General features: G+C 36.4%; 1 protein-coding gene across 1 annotated transcript in view; it reads left to right on the top strand.

Moving 5' to 3' along the window:
* The first annotated feature begins 1,282 nt into the window (after nt 1–1,282).
* The window catches only part of LOC109503680 (odorant receptor 46a-like), a 29,515-nt gene continuing 14,068 nt past the window's right edge, over nt 1,283–16,729 (top strand). Inside the window, exon 1 of the mRNA XM_025306987.1 lies at nt 1,283–1,519. Coding sequence (XP_025162772.1) covers nt 1,296–1,519 — 224 coding nt within the window. The 5' untranslated portion in view covers nt 1,283–1,295. The remainder of the gene's footprint in view (nt 1,520–16,729) is intronic.

Genomic DNA, 16,729 nt, shown 5'->3' with positions numbered 1-16,729 from the left:
TTAATTTAATCCTATTCTATATCATTATAATTTTATCTTTTGCTTGATAAAATTCTAGTACGGTATCTCATTTCTTTTGATTAAACTTTATTTGTTAATAATTTTTTTATTTTATATGGTGACCAATATTTTAAAGGTTATTTAGAGCCATGCTTTTGACATATATGAAAGTCAGATCGGAAATAGTACTAATAATTTGTATATTCATTGTACGATTCAATGAGTAAAAATAACTATCAGGTCCGAATTAAAAGTAATGTACTTTTTGAAAATAGATCATTACAATAAAGCATTAGTTCATTATTACAATGAACGATCAAACATAATAATCATGTAATGGATCAGATAAGAACACGATATTTCCAAGAAACATATTATTGGTTATTTCTATTATATATTTTATTTATTATCTACAAACACATACACACACACACATACATATATGCATGCACGTACGCACGCATACACACACACACACACACATACACATTATATAGAAATACCTACATACCTATAGTATGAAAGATCTCTATTTACAAAGTATCGCTTGGACAACTTGTAAGTAACTGGTAAGTGACTTGTAAGTTACAATCAAGATAGGATAGATGTAAGAGAGTGAACATATAATACAGATATACAAGTGATATGTCTCAAAGTTTCATGAATATCATTTGCAAATGATATTCTATTCATGAGTATTTTAAGAACTTTTCTTATCTTCTATTTTCCATCCTTCTACTATATTTTCCAACTGATTGTGAAAAAACGCTATCATCCTATTATATATGCATTAAAAATAATATGTAAGCCACAAATAATCATTTCAGTCGATTCTGTGTCTATTATCTTATGAATAATATTTTACCTTGATAATAAATGTAATATTGAGGCAATATTACATGAGTGCATAGATATGACGAAATATTGTCAACAGAAAATATTACCGAGAATTCCTCCACGGAGTTATATATGTTCTTAAGTTTTCTCTCATAGACTTGTATCGTCTGTCTCCACTTGTCATACATTAAAGATCCTGCCAGAAATTCTCTTGATCGATACGCAATATAGTTAGCTATTCTACTGTATTATTTTTATTTTTTTTCCATTAATATTTAATAATATTATCACGTAGAAAAATTAAAACAGAAACACTAAGAATGCATGTTCTAAAACTGACATGCACAATCGTCACGATTGCTGGATGCTTGCGACCGCAATCATGGACTACTCTACCTAAACGTGTAGCTTACAACATTTACAGATTATACGTAATTAGTATGCTATATATTTCCTCAATGACTCAAATCTTAGATATGGTTCTAATCGTTAACAATCCCGATGATTTTACCGATAATTTGAATATGATGTTAACTATGACTGCCGCATGCTACAAAATGTTTATTATGTGGATAAGCTACGAAAATATCTCAGCGTTAATTAATACTTTAAATGAGGAACCATTTAAACCACTGGATCGAAATGAATTAGAGATTCGACGAAAATTTGAAAAAATAGTACGGTAAATATATTGCTAACTTCTTTTTTTCGACATTAAAATATTAGAATTAAAAATTTTTTTACAAGACCCTCTCTCTTTCTTGATAAATATACAGGGTGTCCCATTTTAAATAAGTCAAGCAAAATCTCGAAAATATGAAAGACACTAAAAAGCATTTTAGACAAAAATTGTATGGTTTCAAGGGGGACATAAAACAACTAATCATTTTATTTATAGATGGCGCCACTTTCGAAATATGTACTGATTATTATTATTCTTATATGGAAATCCCAATTTTTTGTTATATTATTTTTACTCACCAATCAATTTGAACTTTTGTCTGAAACATTTTTTATTTGCCTAATATTTTATCCAGATATTTAAAGAACTTTTTCTGAAAACTTTTTCAACATTTAGTTTACGACATCTCGCTAATTATTTGTCGAAAGAGAAAATGGTACTAGACTTTTGTACTCTATTTAGTCTCAAGAATATATTACAGTCGTGGACAAAATTAAGTGGACAGGTATCATAAATAACAAAAGGTTAATTTAATTTAACTAATAATGTCAAAAAATCAAACCTTTATTGCTTATTTAAATTAATAAAGTATAATTTGACAAAACATAAAGAAAAACCAATTGTAACAAATAATATACTAGAATTTTTATTAATTAATGATAATAACATAAAACTGCACATGGTCAAAATTAAGTGGACACTTTATACAAAGTAAGTAATAATACTTTGTATTGTAGCCTTTTGCTTTTATTACTGTTTGTAAACGTCGTGGTATACTTTCAACAAGTTTTTCCAGATAATGTTTATCAATTCTTTGAAATTTTAGTTGCGATTCATTTAATAACTCTTCTTTATTATTGCGTTTTTCTAATGGAATCTCTGCATCCAATAAACTCCATAAATTTTCGATTGGGTTAAGGTTCGGACTTTGTGGAGGCCATTCAAGAACTTCTATTTTACAATTCTAGAAAAATTGTTTCGTTTTTTTTGCTGTGTGCTTCGGATCATTGTCTTGCTGAAACATCTATTTCTTATCGAGATCCATTTTTAGAATTGATTCTTCTAAGTTTTCATTTAAAATGTCAATATATTTATCAGCATTCATGATTCCATCTATAGCTACTAAATTTCCAATTCCATACCACGAAAAACAAGCCGATATCATTATTGCACTCCATACTTGACTGTTGGTACAACATATTGCTTCTCTAGAGCTTCATTCGGTTTCCTCTATGCGTGTGCTCTCTTTTTTATTCAATAATTCAAACTTATTTTCATCGCTCCGTATTATTCGTTTCCAAAATGATAATGGCTTATTTATATATTTTTTTGTAAAAACTAAACGTTTCTTTTCATGCACTTTATTAATGTATGGTTTATATCTATTTATACAACTCTTTAAGCCCATCTTTTTAATCTTCATCTCACATTTCTTGAAGATATGTTTAATTGTAGTTGTTCAACAATGTTTTGTGACGTTGTCGATGGGTTACGTTGAGCTTCTCTCACAATTCTTCTGTCATCGTATGCACTTGTGTTACGTCTTCGTCCCCGACCATGTACATTTTTGACAGTATTATGTTATAAGTATTTTGTATAAATTTTATGAACTGCGCTTTTCGAAACTTTATATTTTTCGGCTATTTTACGATAACTTATTTTTGTAATCTGAAATATTTAGATTTCCCAGACGAACTGAAACTCTTTACTTTATTTAATACTTTATGCTGTTTATTAATTTTGATTGTACTGGTACAAGGATCAACGTACATTGAGGACGCAATAACATCACATATTAGGTAAAACTTAACGTTTGTTTATATTGTTCCACTTTGAATATAAAATTTTCTGTTTGAGCCACTTTAATTAATAATAAGTAATTAATAATAAGTGGACTGTTGTCCACTTAATTTTACCCAAGGTCTAAATGCTAATCATATGAATAAATATATGTAAACAGTTACAGAAATACTGTTTTTACAATTATATATACTAAATTGTTTTTGTTGTACAATTATATATACTAAATTATGTTGTTTGTAATGTTCTTTCATGTCAACAAAAATATTTTATGTTCAAAATTTAAAATTTATTTACAACATTGGAATGAAACAGAGGATTTGCTAAAATTGTACTGTAGTGTTCATTTTGTCCATAACTGTATAATAGTGTTCTAACTTTTGTTAACTTATCGATCATTGGAAATTTCAAAACCACCAAATTAACAAAAGTCAGAGCGCTATTATAACAATATATTCTTAAGACCAAATATTGGGTTAGCAAGAAAGTAATTTCGATTTTTTAGTGTGAAATAAAACTCAATTTTTTCTATACAAAAAATGAACTTTAATCGGTCAAATATTTTCCATCCTGTTCGATGACCTTTTTCCATCTTTCTGATAGCTTCGTGATTCCGCGCTTATAGAACTGCTGGTCCTTATCAGCAAAAAACTCAACCATGTACGATTTGAGATCATCGTTGTTATTGAAATTTTTACCATTTAAAAAGTTTTGTAAACTTCAAAATAAATGATAATCCGATGGTGCAAGGTCGGGGCTATATGGAGGATGCGACATCACTTGCCAACCAAGCTCCAATAATTTCGTACGTGTTGCTAAAGATGTATGGGGCCTCGCATTGTCATGGTGGAACACGATTCTTTTACGATTTGCCAATTCTGGCCTTTTTTCTTTGATTGCTTCCTCCAATTTCATAAGTCGTTGACAGTAAACATCTGAGTTGATCGTTTGGTTGCTTGGAAGCATCTCAAAATACACAATACCTTTGTAATCCCATCAAATTGACAGCTCTTTTTTTGATGCAATTCAGCTTTCGATATGGTTTGTGCCGGTTCATCATGCTTGGACCATGATCTTTTTCGTCTAATGTTGTTGTAGACGATCCATTTTTCATCACCATGATAATTCGCTTTAAAAAAGGATCGATTGCATTACGTTTGAAATGCATATCGCAAATATTGATCTGTTGTGTTAAGTGAATTTCTTTCAATTCGTGCGCCCAAATATGCAGCTTTTTAACGAGTCCAAGACGTCTTATGTGATTTTCAATTGTTCTGTGTGACACATTTAACCTTTATGCAATCTCTCGCACAGTTATATGACGATTTGATTCAATTATGGCTTTCATTTTGTCTTCATCAACTTCAGAAGGTCGGCCAGAACGTTGGTCATCTTTAAGTGAAAAATCTCCAGAACGAAATTTTTTAAACCAATTCTGACACGTGCGTTCTGTTATGCAACCAACACCATAAACTTAACATATCTCTTTGTGAGCCTTAGCCGCTTTCTTGCCTTTACGAAAATAAAAAAGTAAAATATGTCGAAAATCATTTTTGCACTCCATGTTAAAATTGACCGTAAACCAACAGTTGTAAACAAAATTGCACGGAATTTGTTTCTATAGTAACCTAAGGGTGTCAACTACCAAATCTGAAAAGAAAAAAATTATAACATTGACAGAAGAATAACGACACAAACATAACGCTATCTATTAGCGCAAACCGAAATTACTTTTTTGCCAACCGAATAGAATAAAAAAGTCTAGTATCATTTTTTCTTCCGACAAATAGTTAGTGAGATATCGTAAGTTAAAAATTGAAAATGTTATCAAATTTGCTTCAAATATCTAAAAAAATATTGTAACGGTTCCGCTCGGGGGGAGGGGGGGGGTAAAACGCGTGCCTCGTCCATTGGCACTTCACGAGCGTTTTTCTCCCTTTCCTCGGTTCGAAGTTTGATCGACCTCTTGTACTGTCAATATCGGCGAGTCGCCGGTAATGGTTATGCGTCGGTAAAGGGCTAGCCAAGGAGAGTTCTGGTTGGAATAATGTCTCTGCAGTTTGTCAGAGGAAGAATGTCTTGAGCCCCCCTTCGGGGCTCGTTTATTAAATAAAAGTTATACAGAAAAAAAATATAATCAGAATAAGAGTCAGAATACAAAGGTAATATATATAATCGTCACACTGAGTCGCTTGGTATTCATAGGTGAAACAAGATTATATAGACACAACCTCGCCGCTAACCAATACTCGGTGCTGATAGGTTTGAAACAAAGAAAATGCCGGTAAATAATAATGTGCTCACAATAACACCTGATTATAAGATCCGCGATAATATTCGGTCGCGTTACTTGTTTAGAAATAAACACGCCAGTACCCAATATTCGGTGCTGACACGTTTGAAAGAAACACCGATAAATAATAATGTTATCATAATAACATTGGATTTGCTCGACTTATAAGATCCGTGATAATATTCGGTCGCCTGGGTTGTTTAGAGACAAATATCGGGCTCTAGTATTTGGAAGAAACGCTGGTGACTAATAAGGTTCTTCCAATAACACCTGAATTTCTCGAGTTATCAGATCTGCGATAATATTCGGTCACGTTGATTGTTTAGAAACAAACTCGCTGGTAACCAATATTTGATGCTGGCACGTTCAGAAGAGATGCTAGTAATAATAATATCCTCACAATAGCACCTGAATTGCTCGCCTTATAAGATCCGCGATAATAATCGGTCGTATTGCTTATTTAGAAACAACCTTTTTTTTTGATAACGCAGGGGATACACCATGGGTACACTCCCTGGGAGGGGCAGGGGATTATGTGAGACTCTTACTCACTAAAACCCCTGCGGGATGTCTACCAGTCGGACCGAGATGGGGGGAGTCAGGGGAACTGCGCCAGCATTCCCTCCCCAACACCCCGGCCCCAGGGCTCCAAGGGAGCCCCACGCCCAAGTATCGCACCCTCAAGCCCTTCTCCGCGAAGAGAAGGTCAGGGCGCGGTGCCCCGATCGGCACGCCGATCGGGTTGGCCTTCCGGTACCTTTCGGGAGAGAGGGGACATCCACCTTCCCTGCCCGCCTCTTCCCTAGAGTAGTTTCCCACTCCAAAGGGGGCGGAGGAGCGAGGCCCTTTCCCAGAGGGCCCCGCTCCCCCCATCCCTACCTCTACCGACGCACGGGGGAGGGCGGGATGAGGGTGTCACACCCTTCCTCCCGATGCCTCCCTCCCCGCGCGTCCGAAGTCCAGCCCGAGGCGGCCGAGGAGGCGACCTCCGGTTGACCGGTGGTCATTGTTCCTCCTCGGCCGGCGCCACCTCGGGCCTGCTACCTGCCTCCGGGGAGCGTCTCCTTCTCCCCCGCCGCACTCTGCGGCGAGGGTTGGGACGACGCTCCCACTCGGCGGCCTCCTTCTGGGACATGACGTCCCTGCAGAAGGAGGCCGCCGCATTTAGAAATAACCTCGCCGTTAACTAATATTTGGAGCTGACAAGTTTGAACGAAACGCCGGTAAATAATAATACCGGCTCGGACAGATGGACACTGATGAATTTGCTGAGACGGTAGCTAATTACTATTCGACTCAAAGACGCGGCAACCTAACACATCACTCAATAAGTTCGTAGGATGACATATAGGTGGCGCTACTATTGACAAATCCATATGATTTTTAGGAAGTACTAACCTTCAAATGATACGTGTCAAAATTTCATGACAATCGGACGTTTAGTTCACAAGTTACAGTGGTTTTAGTGACTCTACTGTTTCAATTTTGAAAACAATGGAAAAATCTGAGTTTTGTGTTCGTTAATAAAGCATTGCTTTTTAATGGGAAAAAATACCGTTCAAGCAAAGTAATAGCTTGATAAGTGTTATTCGGACTCTGCTCCATCGAGACAAATGGTAGAGAAGTGGTTTGCTGATTTTAAAGGCGGCCGTACAAATACCGATGGCGCTGAACGCTCTGGTCGCCCAAATTCGGTAGTTACTCAAGAAAACATAAAAAAAGTCCAGAAAATAGTTTTGGCCGATCGTAAATTGAAATTACGTGAGATAGCTGACACCTTAAAGATATCAGAAGGCAGTGTATTCACCATTTTGCATGAACATTTGTCCATGAGGAAGCTCTGTTCGAAGTGAGCACCGCGTTTGCTTACAGTCAATCAAAAACAGCAACGCGTCGACGATTCAGCGGGCTGTTTGGAGCTGTTTCAGCTCAATAAAACGGATTTTTTGATGCGGTATGTGACAATGGATGAAATATGGATCCGTCACTACAGTCCAGAGTTAAATCGGCAGTCAGCTGAGTGGACAGCAACCGGCGAAATCCGTCCAAAACGACCAAAAACGCAAATATCAGCTGGTAAGCTTTTGGCTCCGTATTTTGGGATGCGCAAGGTATTTTGTTCATTGATTACCTTGAGAAAGGAAGAACCAGCAATACCGAATATTATATGGCGTTATTGATGCGTTTGAAGGAAGAAATTGCGTAGAAACGACTCCAAATGAAGAAAAAAAAGTACTCTTTCACCAGAATAATGCACCGTGTCACAAGTCGCTCGCAACAATGGAAAAATTGCACGAATTGCACTTTCAATTGCTTCCCCATCCACCGTATCTCCGGATCTGGTTCCCAGCGACTACTACCTGTTTGCAGGCCTAAAAAGAATGCTCCAGGGAAAGAGATTTGGCTCCAATGAAGAAGTGATTGCCGAAACTGAAACCTATTTTGAGGCCAAAGATAAATCGTTCTACAAAAAAGGCATCGAAATGTTAGAGAGGCGTTGGAATCAATGTATCACTCTTGAAGGAGACTATGTAGATGAATAAAGTCAAATTTTGCCTAAAAGTTGTTGTTTTATTAGTCATCCTACGAACTTATTGAGTGATATATTAAGAAACTATGCGGGAAGACGGCTAACGGCTGTCAATTCCCGACAGACGTTCACGTATACTTCTCTGAGATGGCAGCCAACTGCTATTCGACTCAGAGACACAGAAACTTATATGCTATTCTGGAAAACGGCTAGGTCCTATTAATTCCAGACGGACGGTCACATATAATTCTCTGAGTCGGCGGCTAACTGCTATCCGACTCAGAGACACAGAAACTTATATGCTATTTTAAAAACGGCTAACAAGGAGAGTGTCACAACTGTCCCTCACCGATTTGAATGGGCTTCGTATATGTTGTAGAGCATCAAAAACTAAGGGATACATATTTTTTTATATCGGCTTCGGAGCATGTTTAAGGAGTGAAACCACCCCTTGAAAAAAATAGCCGTTATCGTTTTTATCAAATATTTTCTAAATTATGAGTCATATGAGAAAAGTTTCAGACAAATGTTTTGCAATATTTTATGCTCTTTACAACCATGTGTTCAGTTTTTTAAAATTTCAAATATTGAACTACTCCCCCCCTCTCGTTACTTTGACAAAATTTTTAAGTTTTTGTAAGGACAAAAATTGTAGAGCATTAAATACCAAATCCATCCATATATAATATTAGAAAATGGTATTTAATATTTTGGACAAAACGCAATGAAAAAATTTCATGGTATATGTGCCACTCTGCCCGAGTAGATAGATACTATAGATAGATACGCTGTGATATTTCTCTACAATTGCACTATGCTTCACGACTGTTTGTGCATATTTTCTTATGCTACAATTAATCGTAATGATATGATATACAATATTACACGAAATAAAAATGCTTAATGAAAACATGAACAATAGAATAATTTGCATATATAACAGTAGTAAATGTGTGTGCAGCATCGCTATTTGTACAAAAGCTCCAAATATATATTTTCTTCATTTAATGTGTAAAATTTATGTTCACTACAATCTGAAAGGTATGTCGATTAAGGATAATTAAAATGATTAAAAAAGTATTTCATGCAATGCACGTAAAATAATGAAATACATTATCATCAGCCTAATTAGAAAACCTCCTAACTTCAATTTTTGACAACATTAAGATACTCATTTTATTCGATTTATCTCGTCGACTTTGATCGAATAAAATGAGTCTCAATTTTGTCAAAAATTGGAATTAAGAGGTTTTCTAATTAGGCCGACGTTATGTTACCTCTGCAAGCGTGTAGTGTGACAATACAATATATTTTATTAATTGCTGAATGAAACATAACGAAGGGCTTAACAAAAATTATGGAGTAATAATTTATAGGATAGAGAGGAACAATACAATAAATTATAGAAGAATAACACGTTATTATATATATTTCACAATAGTAATAAACAAATCAATACAGTATTTGCATATAAACGAAAAATAAATGTTACATTTATGGCACATATTCGTTGCAAAGGTGGTGATCATGGAAAAAATGTGTGATACAAAGTGACTTTTTGCACCAAGAGCAAATAATTATGGCAGTTTCGCCACAAATATCGCATTTTATTTTAGAATCATTTTCGAAACAAAACTCAACCGGTGTTTCGAATTCGCCTGGCCTACTCTGTAAATATCCACTTTTAAACCACGTATATTTAAATAAATTGTGAAACCTGGGTGACGAGAATTGATGGTGCGTTAATGACTGCAGTTTTAAAATATTGTTTTTAACATGAAGATCAATTGCAAAGTCTAATAGCATTACAATATCAGAAAAATGTTTAATAAAATTTTTCCATAATCGAAAGCCATATACATCTAATGGTTGTATTTTTCCCGTTGTACCGGCCGGAATAGTTACGAAAACAATATCTGATGCAAAATCCGATCTAGTTTCCTGAATTACATTGGGACAATGTCCACTCCATGAATCTAATAATAATACGGATTGTGGCCCGACATTCGGAAAAAATATTTCTCTCAACCAGGTTTTCATATACACAGTCTGTCCCAGATACGATGAGACTGGTTCCATCAAAGTTCTTAGCGCAGGGACATCTATGAGTGAATAATAGTAGGTGAATGTTCTACCCTTCATCTACTTATTCTCAAAATTTGAGCGAATTCGGTTGATATTTCACTGTGGTTTGACATTTTATATAAAGTCACTTTGTGTACGTCGGTCGAAAACCAACATGGAGCAAATATTAAATTCTGTTTTAAATTGGGTAAAAGTGGTGCAGAAACGTACGAAACGCTAAAACATGTGTACGGGGATGAATGCATGTCCCGTGCACAGGTTTTCCGTTGGTTTGGCCGATTCCGTGACGGTCGTGAGGACTTTGCAGACGATGACCGAGCACCGCCGCAAAAAACCACTCGCAATGAAGAAAACATCGAGAAAGTCAAAGAAATTCTTCGAAGCGACCGCTGTGTGTCTGCAAGACTCATCGAAGAAGAAACTGGGATAACGAAAAGCACAGTCTATCGAATTTTGACCGAAGATTTGGGCAAACGGAAGGTCTGTGCGCGCTTCGTGCCACACACTCTGACAGACGACCAAAAAGATTGGAGAGTTCAGCATTGCAAAGACATCATTGTTATTGATCATCCACCGTATTCACCTGATTTGGCTCCGTGCGACTTCTGGCTATTTCCCAAACTGAAATTAGGATGAAAGGAAATCGTTTCGATACCATCCCAGTCATCCAAAAGACTTCGACCGCCATACTAAAGGCCATTCCAGCCGATGAGTATAAAAAATGTTTCGAAAAATTTGTTGAACGTTTCCAGCGCTGTATTGACTCAGAAGGAGACTATTTTGAATAAACAAAAATAAAAAATCAAAATAATAAACGCTTTGTATTTTTTTTAGATCAGTCTCATTGGATCTGGGACAAACTGTGTAATCTGATGTCATTTTACCTGATTTAGAAGCCATTATAAAAATATTAGGAGCATTGAATAAATTTTCCTGTACTCGTGGACCGAACATTCCTGTTGGTTCTTTTAATACAATTAACAGAAGCGACAATAATCTACCATCAGCAGAAATAGTTGACTGTATGATATAACTATGTGTGGTTGCTGATACAGATTGCACTACGGATTCTATTTTCTTTGTACCTTTTTGTGCTAAGGTACGACCGGTGTGAAGTTCTAATTGGAACCCACTCTGATCTGAATTGTAGATATTTTCCACCCCGTATCGATCAATATAATATTTGACATTTGTAATAAATGTATCGCATTTATTTTCTAACTCTGATTTGGATAACAAGGATTTTTTCGTGACAAATTTGGTTATTTTCCTAGACACAATATTATGTTTCTTTTTGAATCTTTGTACCCAGCTAGGTGATGCTATGAATCCAGGCATATTTTCCTCTTCTTGTGTTCCATTAGCCCATCGAGCAATGTTAATATCATAAATAATGACTCTTTTTTCAAGTGCTTCAGCGAAACGGTTTAGTGTACCATGGTATATTCAGAAATTACTTTTAATTTTTCATTTCTGCTATCACCTGCACTGATATGGTCCTCCCATCGTCGTAATTATCGAATTGATGTAACATTTTGTACCTTCGTCTAACTCCTTCAATCGTTCTTGGTCTTATTTTACCGCTCTTCCAGAATTCCACAGCTTTCCTTTTATAATCACTTGATATTTCTGCTTCCACATCAGTACAAATAACTTCTTCTGGAAGATAATCCTCATCTTCATCATATTCCAACAAATCAACTCTTTCCGCCTGTGGGATCTCATTTGTATCATAGAAATCAAGTGTTTTCTCCTCTTCTATTAGAATGTCCATTTTATTTTCCATGTTTGTGAGCATATTTACAATCTTCTCCTTCACTTCCATTTCTTCCGAAGTTATCGGAGTTTGTAGAAGGTTACGAACAGTGAATGTTGCGTATTGCAACAGTATAACATTCCATGAGTTACATGGAATCATTCTACAAAATATTAAAATTTAACTATTGTTTAATGCTGCTCCGGTCTTCCGTATATTATAATATTAATAACTCCACAAAGTATATAATAATTTAAATAATATAAATATGAAGAGTGACAAGCGTAAAACAATAATACAATACAATAAATACTTAAATAATTTCACAAAGTTACAGTGTATAACACACTTCTTTACACTATGAACTCATGAAATGAACTGCCCGTTTTCAAATATTACAGACATTTTTATAGTCTGCATAGTGTGCAATACGATCAGATGAGCCAATTATAGTGCGCATGACGATTACATGAGTCTGTTTCATGCGAAATGAAAACAAAATTTATTTATAGAAATAAAGTATAAATGAATTGTTTTTGATGCACTGCGGTACAGTTGACTCTGCTTTGTATACACGGCATTATAAATGCTCAGAAATAATTGTACAACTTATAGTTATATATAATTTATAATTATATGTAAAGTATGTTCGCATATTATTATACATAAAGATATAAAATATTAGGAGTACAAATAAGTTTCCGCCGTTTTCTATCAAAAATTAGGAATTTATTGTGAAAGAACGGTATATTATGTTTATTCAATGTATTGTCCATCACTAGCCACTACTTTTTCCCATCTTTCTGGCAGCATTCGGATACCACGTCGGAAGAACTCTTCATCTTTTGAGGCTATCCACGAATCGACCCAATTTTTATAGTAGTATCTTCATACAATGTAAAGCGCTGCTTAGACAGGCCATGTGCCATCGACCGGAACAAGTGATAATCGGAAGAGGCAATGTCTGAATACGGCGGGTGGGATAAGACTTCCCAATTAAGTGTTTCCAAATAGGTTTTGACCGGTTTTTCAACATGTGGCCGAGCGTTGTCATGTAGGAGAATAATTTTGTCGTGTCTGGAATAGTAATGAACGCGTTTTTCCTCGAGTGCTCGGCTCAATCTCATTAATTGTGTTCGGTAGAGAGCTCCAGTAATGGTTTCACTTGGTTTGAGCAACTCATAATACACCACATCAAGCTGATCCCACCAAATACACAGCATGAGTTTTTTTCGATGAATATTCGGTTTGGTTGTCGATGTTGAAGCATGGCCAGGTTAGGTAGTCCCCATGATTTTCTCTTCTTTGGGTTATCGTAATGAATCCATTTTTCATCACCAGTGACTGTACGATGCAAAACACCCTTTCTTTTATGCCTGGCAAACAGCATTTCACATGTGCAAAATCGGCGTTCAACGTCTCTCGGCTTCAGTTCATATGGAACCCAATTTCCTTGTTTTTGAATCATTCCCAACGATTTTAAACGATGTGAAATTGCTTGTTGAGTCACTTCTAATGTAAGTGCAAGTTCTTCTTGCGTTTGGCACGAATCTTCCTCCAACAATGCTTCCAATTCCATGTCTTCGTACACTTTCGGCCTTCCACTACGTTCTTTGTCTTCCACGTCAAATTCACCGTTTTTAAACTTTTGAAACCACTCACGACAACTTCTCTCACTTAAAGCAGTCTCACCATATGCTTCTACAAGCAATCGATGCGTCTCAGCTGCAGATTTCTTCAAATTAAAGAAGTAAATCAAAAGTTCCCGCAAATGACGCTTATTCGGCACAAAACTTGACATTTTCGCACGAAAAAAATTATGTGATGCCGATACGGAGTCACTAATACTTCAAGGTTATGTTGTTACCAGATGTCCAAACTTACGATATTACGTTTTACATCTGACAATTTCAACATAACCTTCTAGTGGGGCCATCTTTTGTCAAACGGTGGAAACTTATTCGTACTCCTAATATAAATTATCATATATAATTACACATATTTATACATAAGATGATATAATTTATATATGAGATTATATATATAACCATATATAATTATGTCAAATTAAATATTATTTTATTTAATTATATTTAAACAATTTCCCGAATGATAGGGGAACTTGGGCTATAATGAAACCACGGGGCATAATGGAGTATGGTCGAAGACTTTTTATGGAGATGCTGTTATGCAATCAAATGTTTTACCATTATTACTGTTAAATGTCTCTTATCACATACCATTATTAATTGTCATATTATTTTTAGTTGAAAGATGCTACAAATTGTTTAATGCATTTGCTACGTTCTCGGCATCTTTATTACAATTTGCTACGTATATTTACACAAGTTAAACTATAACAAAATTTTTTTTCGTTTTTGTATGAACATTAACGTTATTATACCATCTTTTCTCGTCACTTTAATCAAATTCCTGTACAAACACCGATTATCTCTAACGTTTTATATTGCATAATCCAAACTTACACATGTCTGGGCATAATGAGATTATACCATTATGTTCTTAAAACATTAAGTTATATTATTTCTGATCGTATGCTTGTTTCATTTTATATAATGAATTATATATATTTTTTATATATTATATATATATTATATAATGAATACGAAATATAAAAGCTGGACGCTATCCAGCTGAAAGCTGGACGCTACCCAGTTGAAAGCTGGACGCTACCCAGTTGAAAGCTGAAAGTTGGACGCCAGCCAGCTGAAAGCTAGAAGCTTGGCGTTTCAAATTTTAGGGGATAATTTTTTTGTTAGTAATTTATTTCTGTCAAATTAATGATCGAATACGTTTTCATACGTATTGATTCAATAATTTTTATTAATATTATATAAAACATTTCTTAGTTTAGTTATACGCGTTTTATAATTGTCGTTAAAATTTTACAGGCCCCTAATTGTATATATAATTGTCAATCTTAAATTTTATAATATATTATTAAATTATATTATGCGCTAAATAGGTAAAATCATATTTGATAACATTTAAGCGATAATATAAAATTCATTCACACACATACATAATAATGTCTTACAATAAACATATTAGTATATCTGGTTAATATTTTTTTAATTTTGTGTTATATTATCAAGATATTCAATGCACTTCATGCACAACGCGCTTGCTCTTTTTTATTCACTTTGACTTTTCTGTAAAATTGCAGTACAAACATAAATTTCACAAATATGTGATTCAGAAAACAAACGAGAATAAAAAGACAATTGAGCTAGTACGCTGTTAATCGTGCGTCAATTATTTATTTTTAATAATCATAGTTAAAATCTACAAATATCCATAGGTATGTTCGAGTCGTGATTTTTCGACTTTCTTCAATGGTAAAATATAAAAATTATAATTCGTGACATTTGTGTGATAGTTCGGGAATCGCGGAGATAACATATTTTATAATTGTATCGTGCATATATGTAAGTTTGTGTTATTCGGAACTTATCTGTTGTAACGTAGCAGCTTGGAGCGCCCGTTATGGCGTAATTAATTAAGCTAGATTCGGTAATTGGCGGCTGAACCCCGTGCGAGCGGGGTGTTCGCGAATTCGAAGTGGGACGCGACGGCGGTCGCGGCAAGGAAGAGATTCGGTAAGACGGCGGGACACGGCGGCAGGATCGCGCAAGGCTCCCTGGGAGGTCCCGCGAGTGGAGGGCCTCCGAGCCGATGTCCCCGCGACGACAAGACGAAGTCGTCCTATTCCTCTCGGGGACCCGAAGCGAGCGAGCGAAAAAGACAAGCGAACAGCGAGCGACCAAGCGAACGAATGAGCGAACGAGCGAGCGACCGAGCGAACGAGTGAACGGATGAACGAGGGAAAGAGTGAACGAACGAACGAGTGGAAGAGTGAACGAGCAACCGAGTGGACAAGAGCAGGCCAGGGCGAGTGAGCGGCGAAGGGCCGAATATGTCCGCAGCCATGGAGCCGAACAAGAAAAAGGAAGCCGCTGCGTAAACTCACACGACCTGTTTGCCTATTGCGAGAATGGCCGGATCTTCCTTCCGGAGATCGCGGTCCGAGACGTTGGGGCCAACCACCGTGTGGCGGTGGCGATATTTGGCGGAGCCCGTCGGACGGCGAAGCCGTCGGCGGCTCGACCCGGCGAACTCTTTATGCGCGCGGAACGGACGGGCGAGCGACGGCTGGCCCTCTCGCCTGCTGCGACTTATAATTTATAAATATATTGCATGTGACAAATAGACGAGACCACGTTAGTGATCACGATCTCTTTCCAAGAACCCGCCCATCTCTGACTTAAATAACGGGGAGCTAGTCGGTCCCGCGCGGGGCGGGAAGCGGGTATTGCGATCCGACGGAACTTTGGTGACTTTGGCGAGAATCGGTGGTACGGCCGCCTCCGTACCTGGCGCCCACAAATTTGGTGGTATTTTGAGCGACACACGATGGGAGCCGGATCGGACCTGCCGTGTCCCGCTACCGGCGGAATTTCCTTGCGACGGCAAATCTTGCGCGGATAATTGGCGACGCCGTTTGGTGAAAAACGTCGCACTGTATAGAGTCCTTATTTGTAACAATGAAGGATTTATAAAATATTCCGTCAGCGTATCCGGTCAACGAAAATTAAATGTTTTCATGACTAGATAAACGTTACTCAGCAACAGTAAACGCCGAAGCCCCGCTATTTGCAAGTATTGTGTGTGAAAAGTAAAAACCCTACAGCGCCCAATGGCCTCGATAACAAACGTGATTCACCT

This window comes from Harpegnathos saltator, unplaced genomic scaffold (assembly GCF_003227715.2).
Source record: "Harpegnathos saltator strain DR-91 unplaced genomic scaffold, Hsal_v8.6 scaffold826, whole genome shotgun sequence".
NCBI lineage: Eukaryota > Metazoa > Arthropoda > Insecta > Hymenoptera > Formicidae > Harpegnathos > Harpegnathos saltator.
The sequence above is the reverse complement of the archived record's forward strand: the minus strand, read 5'-3'. Positions and strand labels throughout refer to the sequence as shown.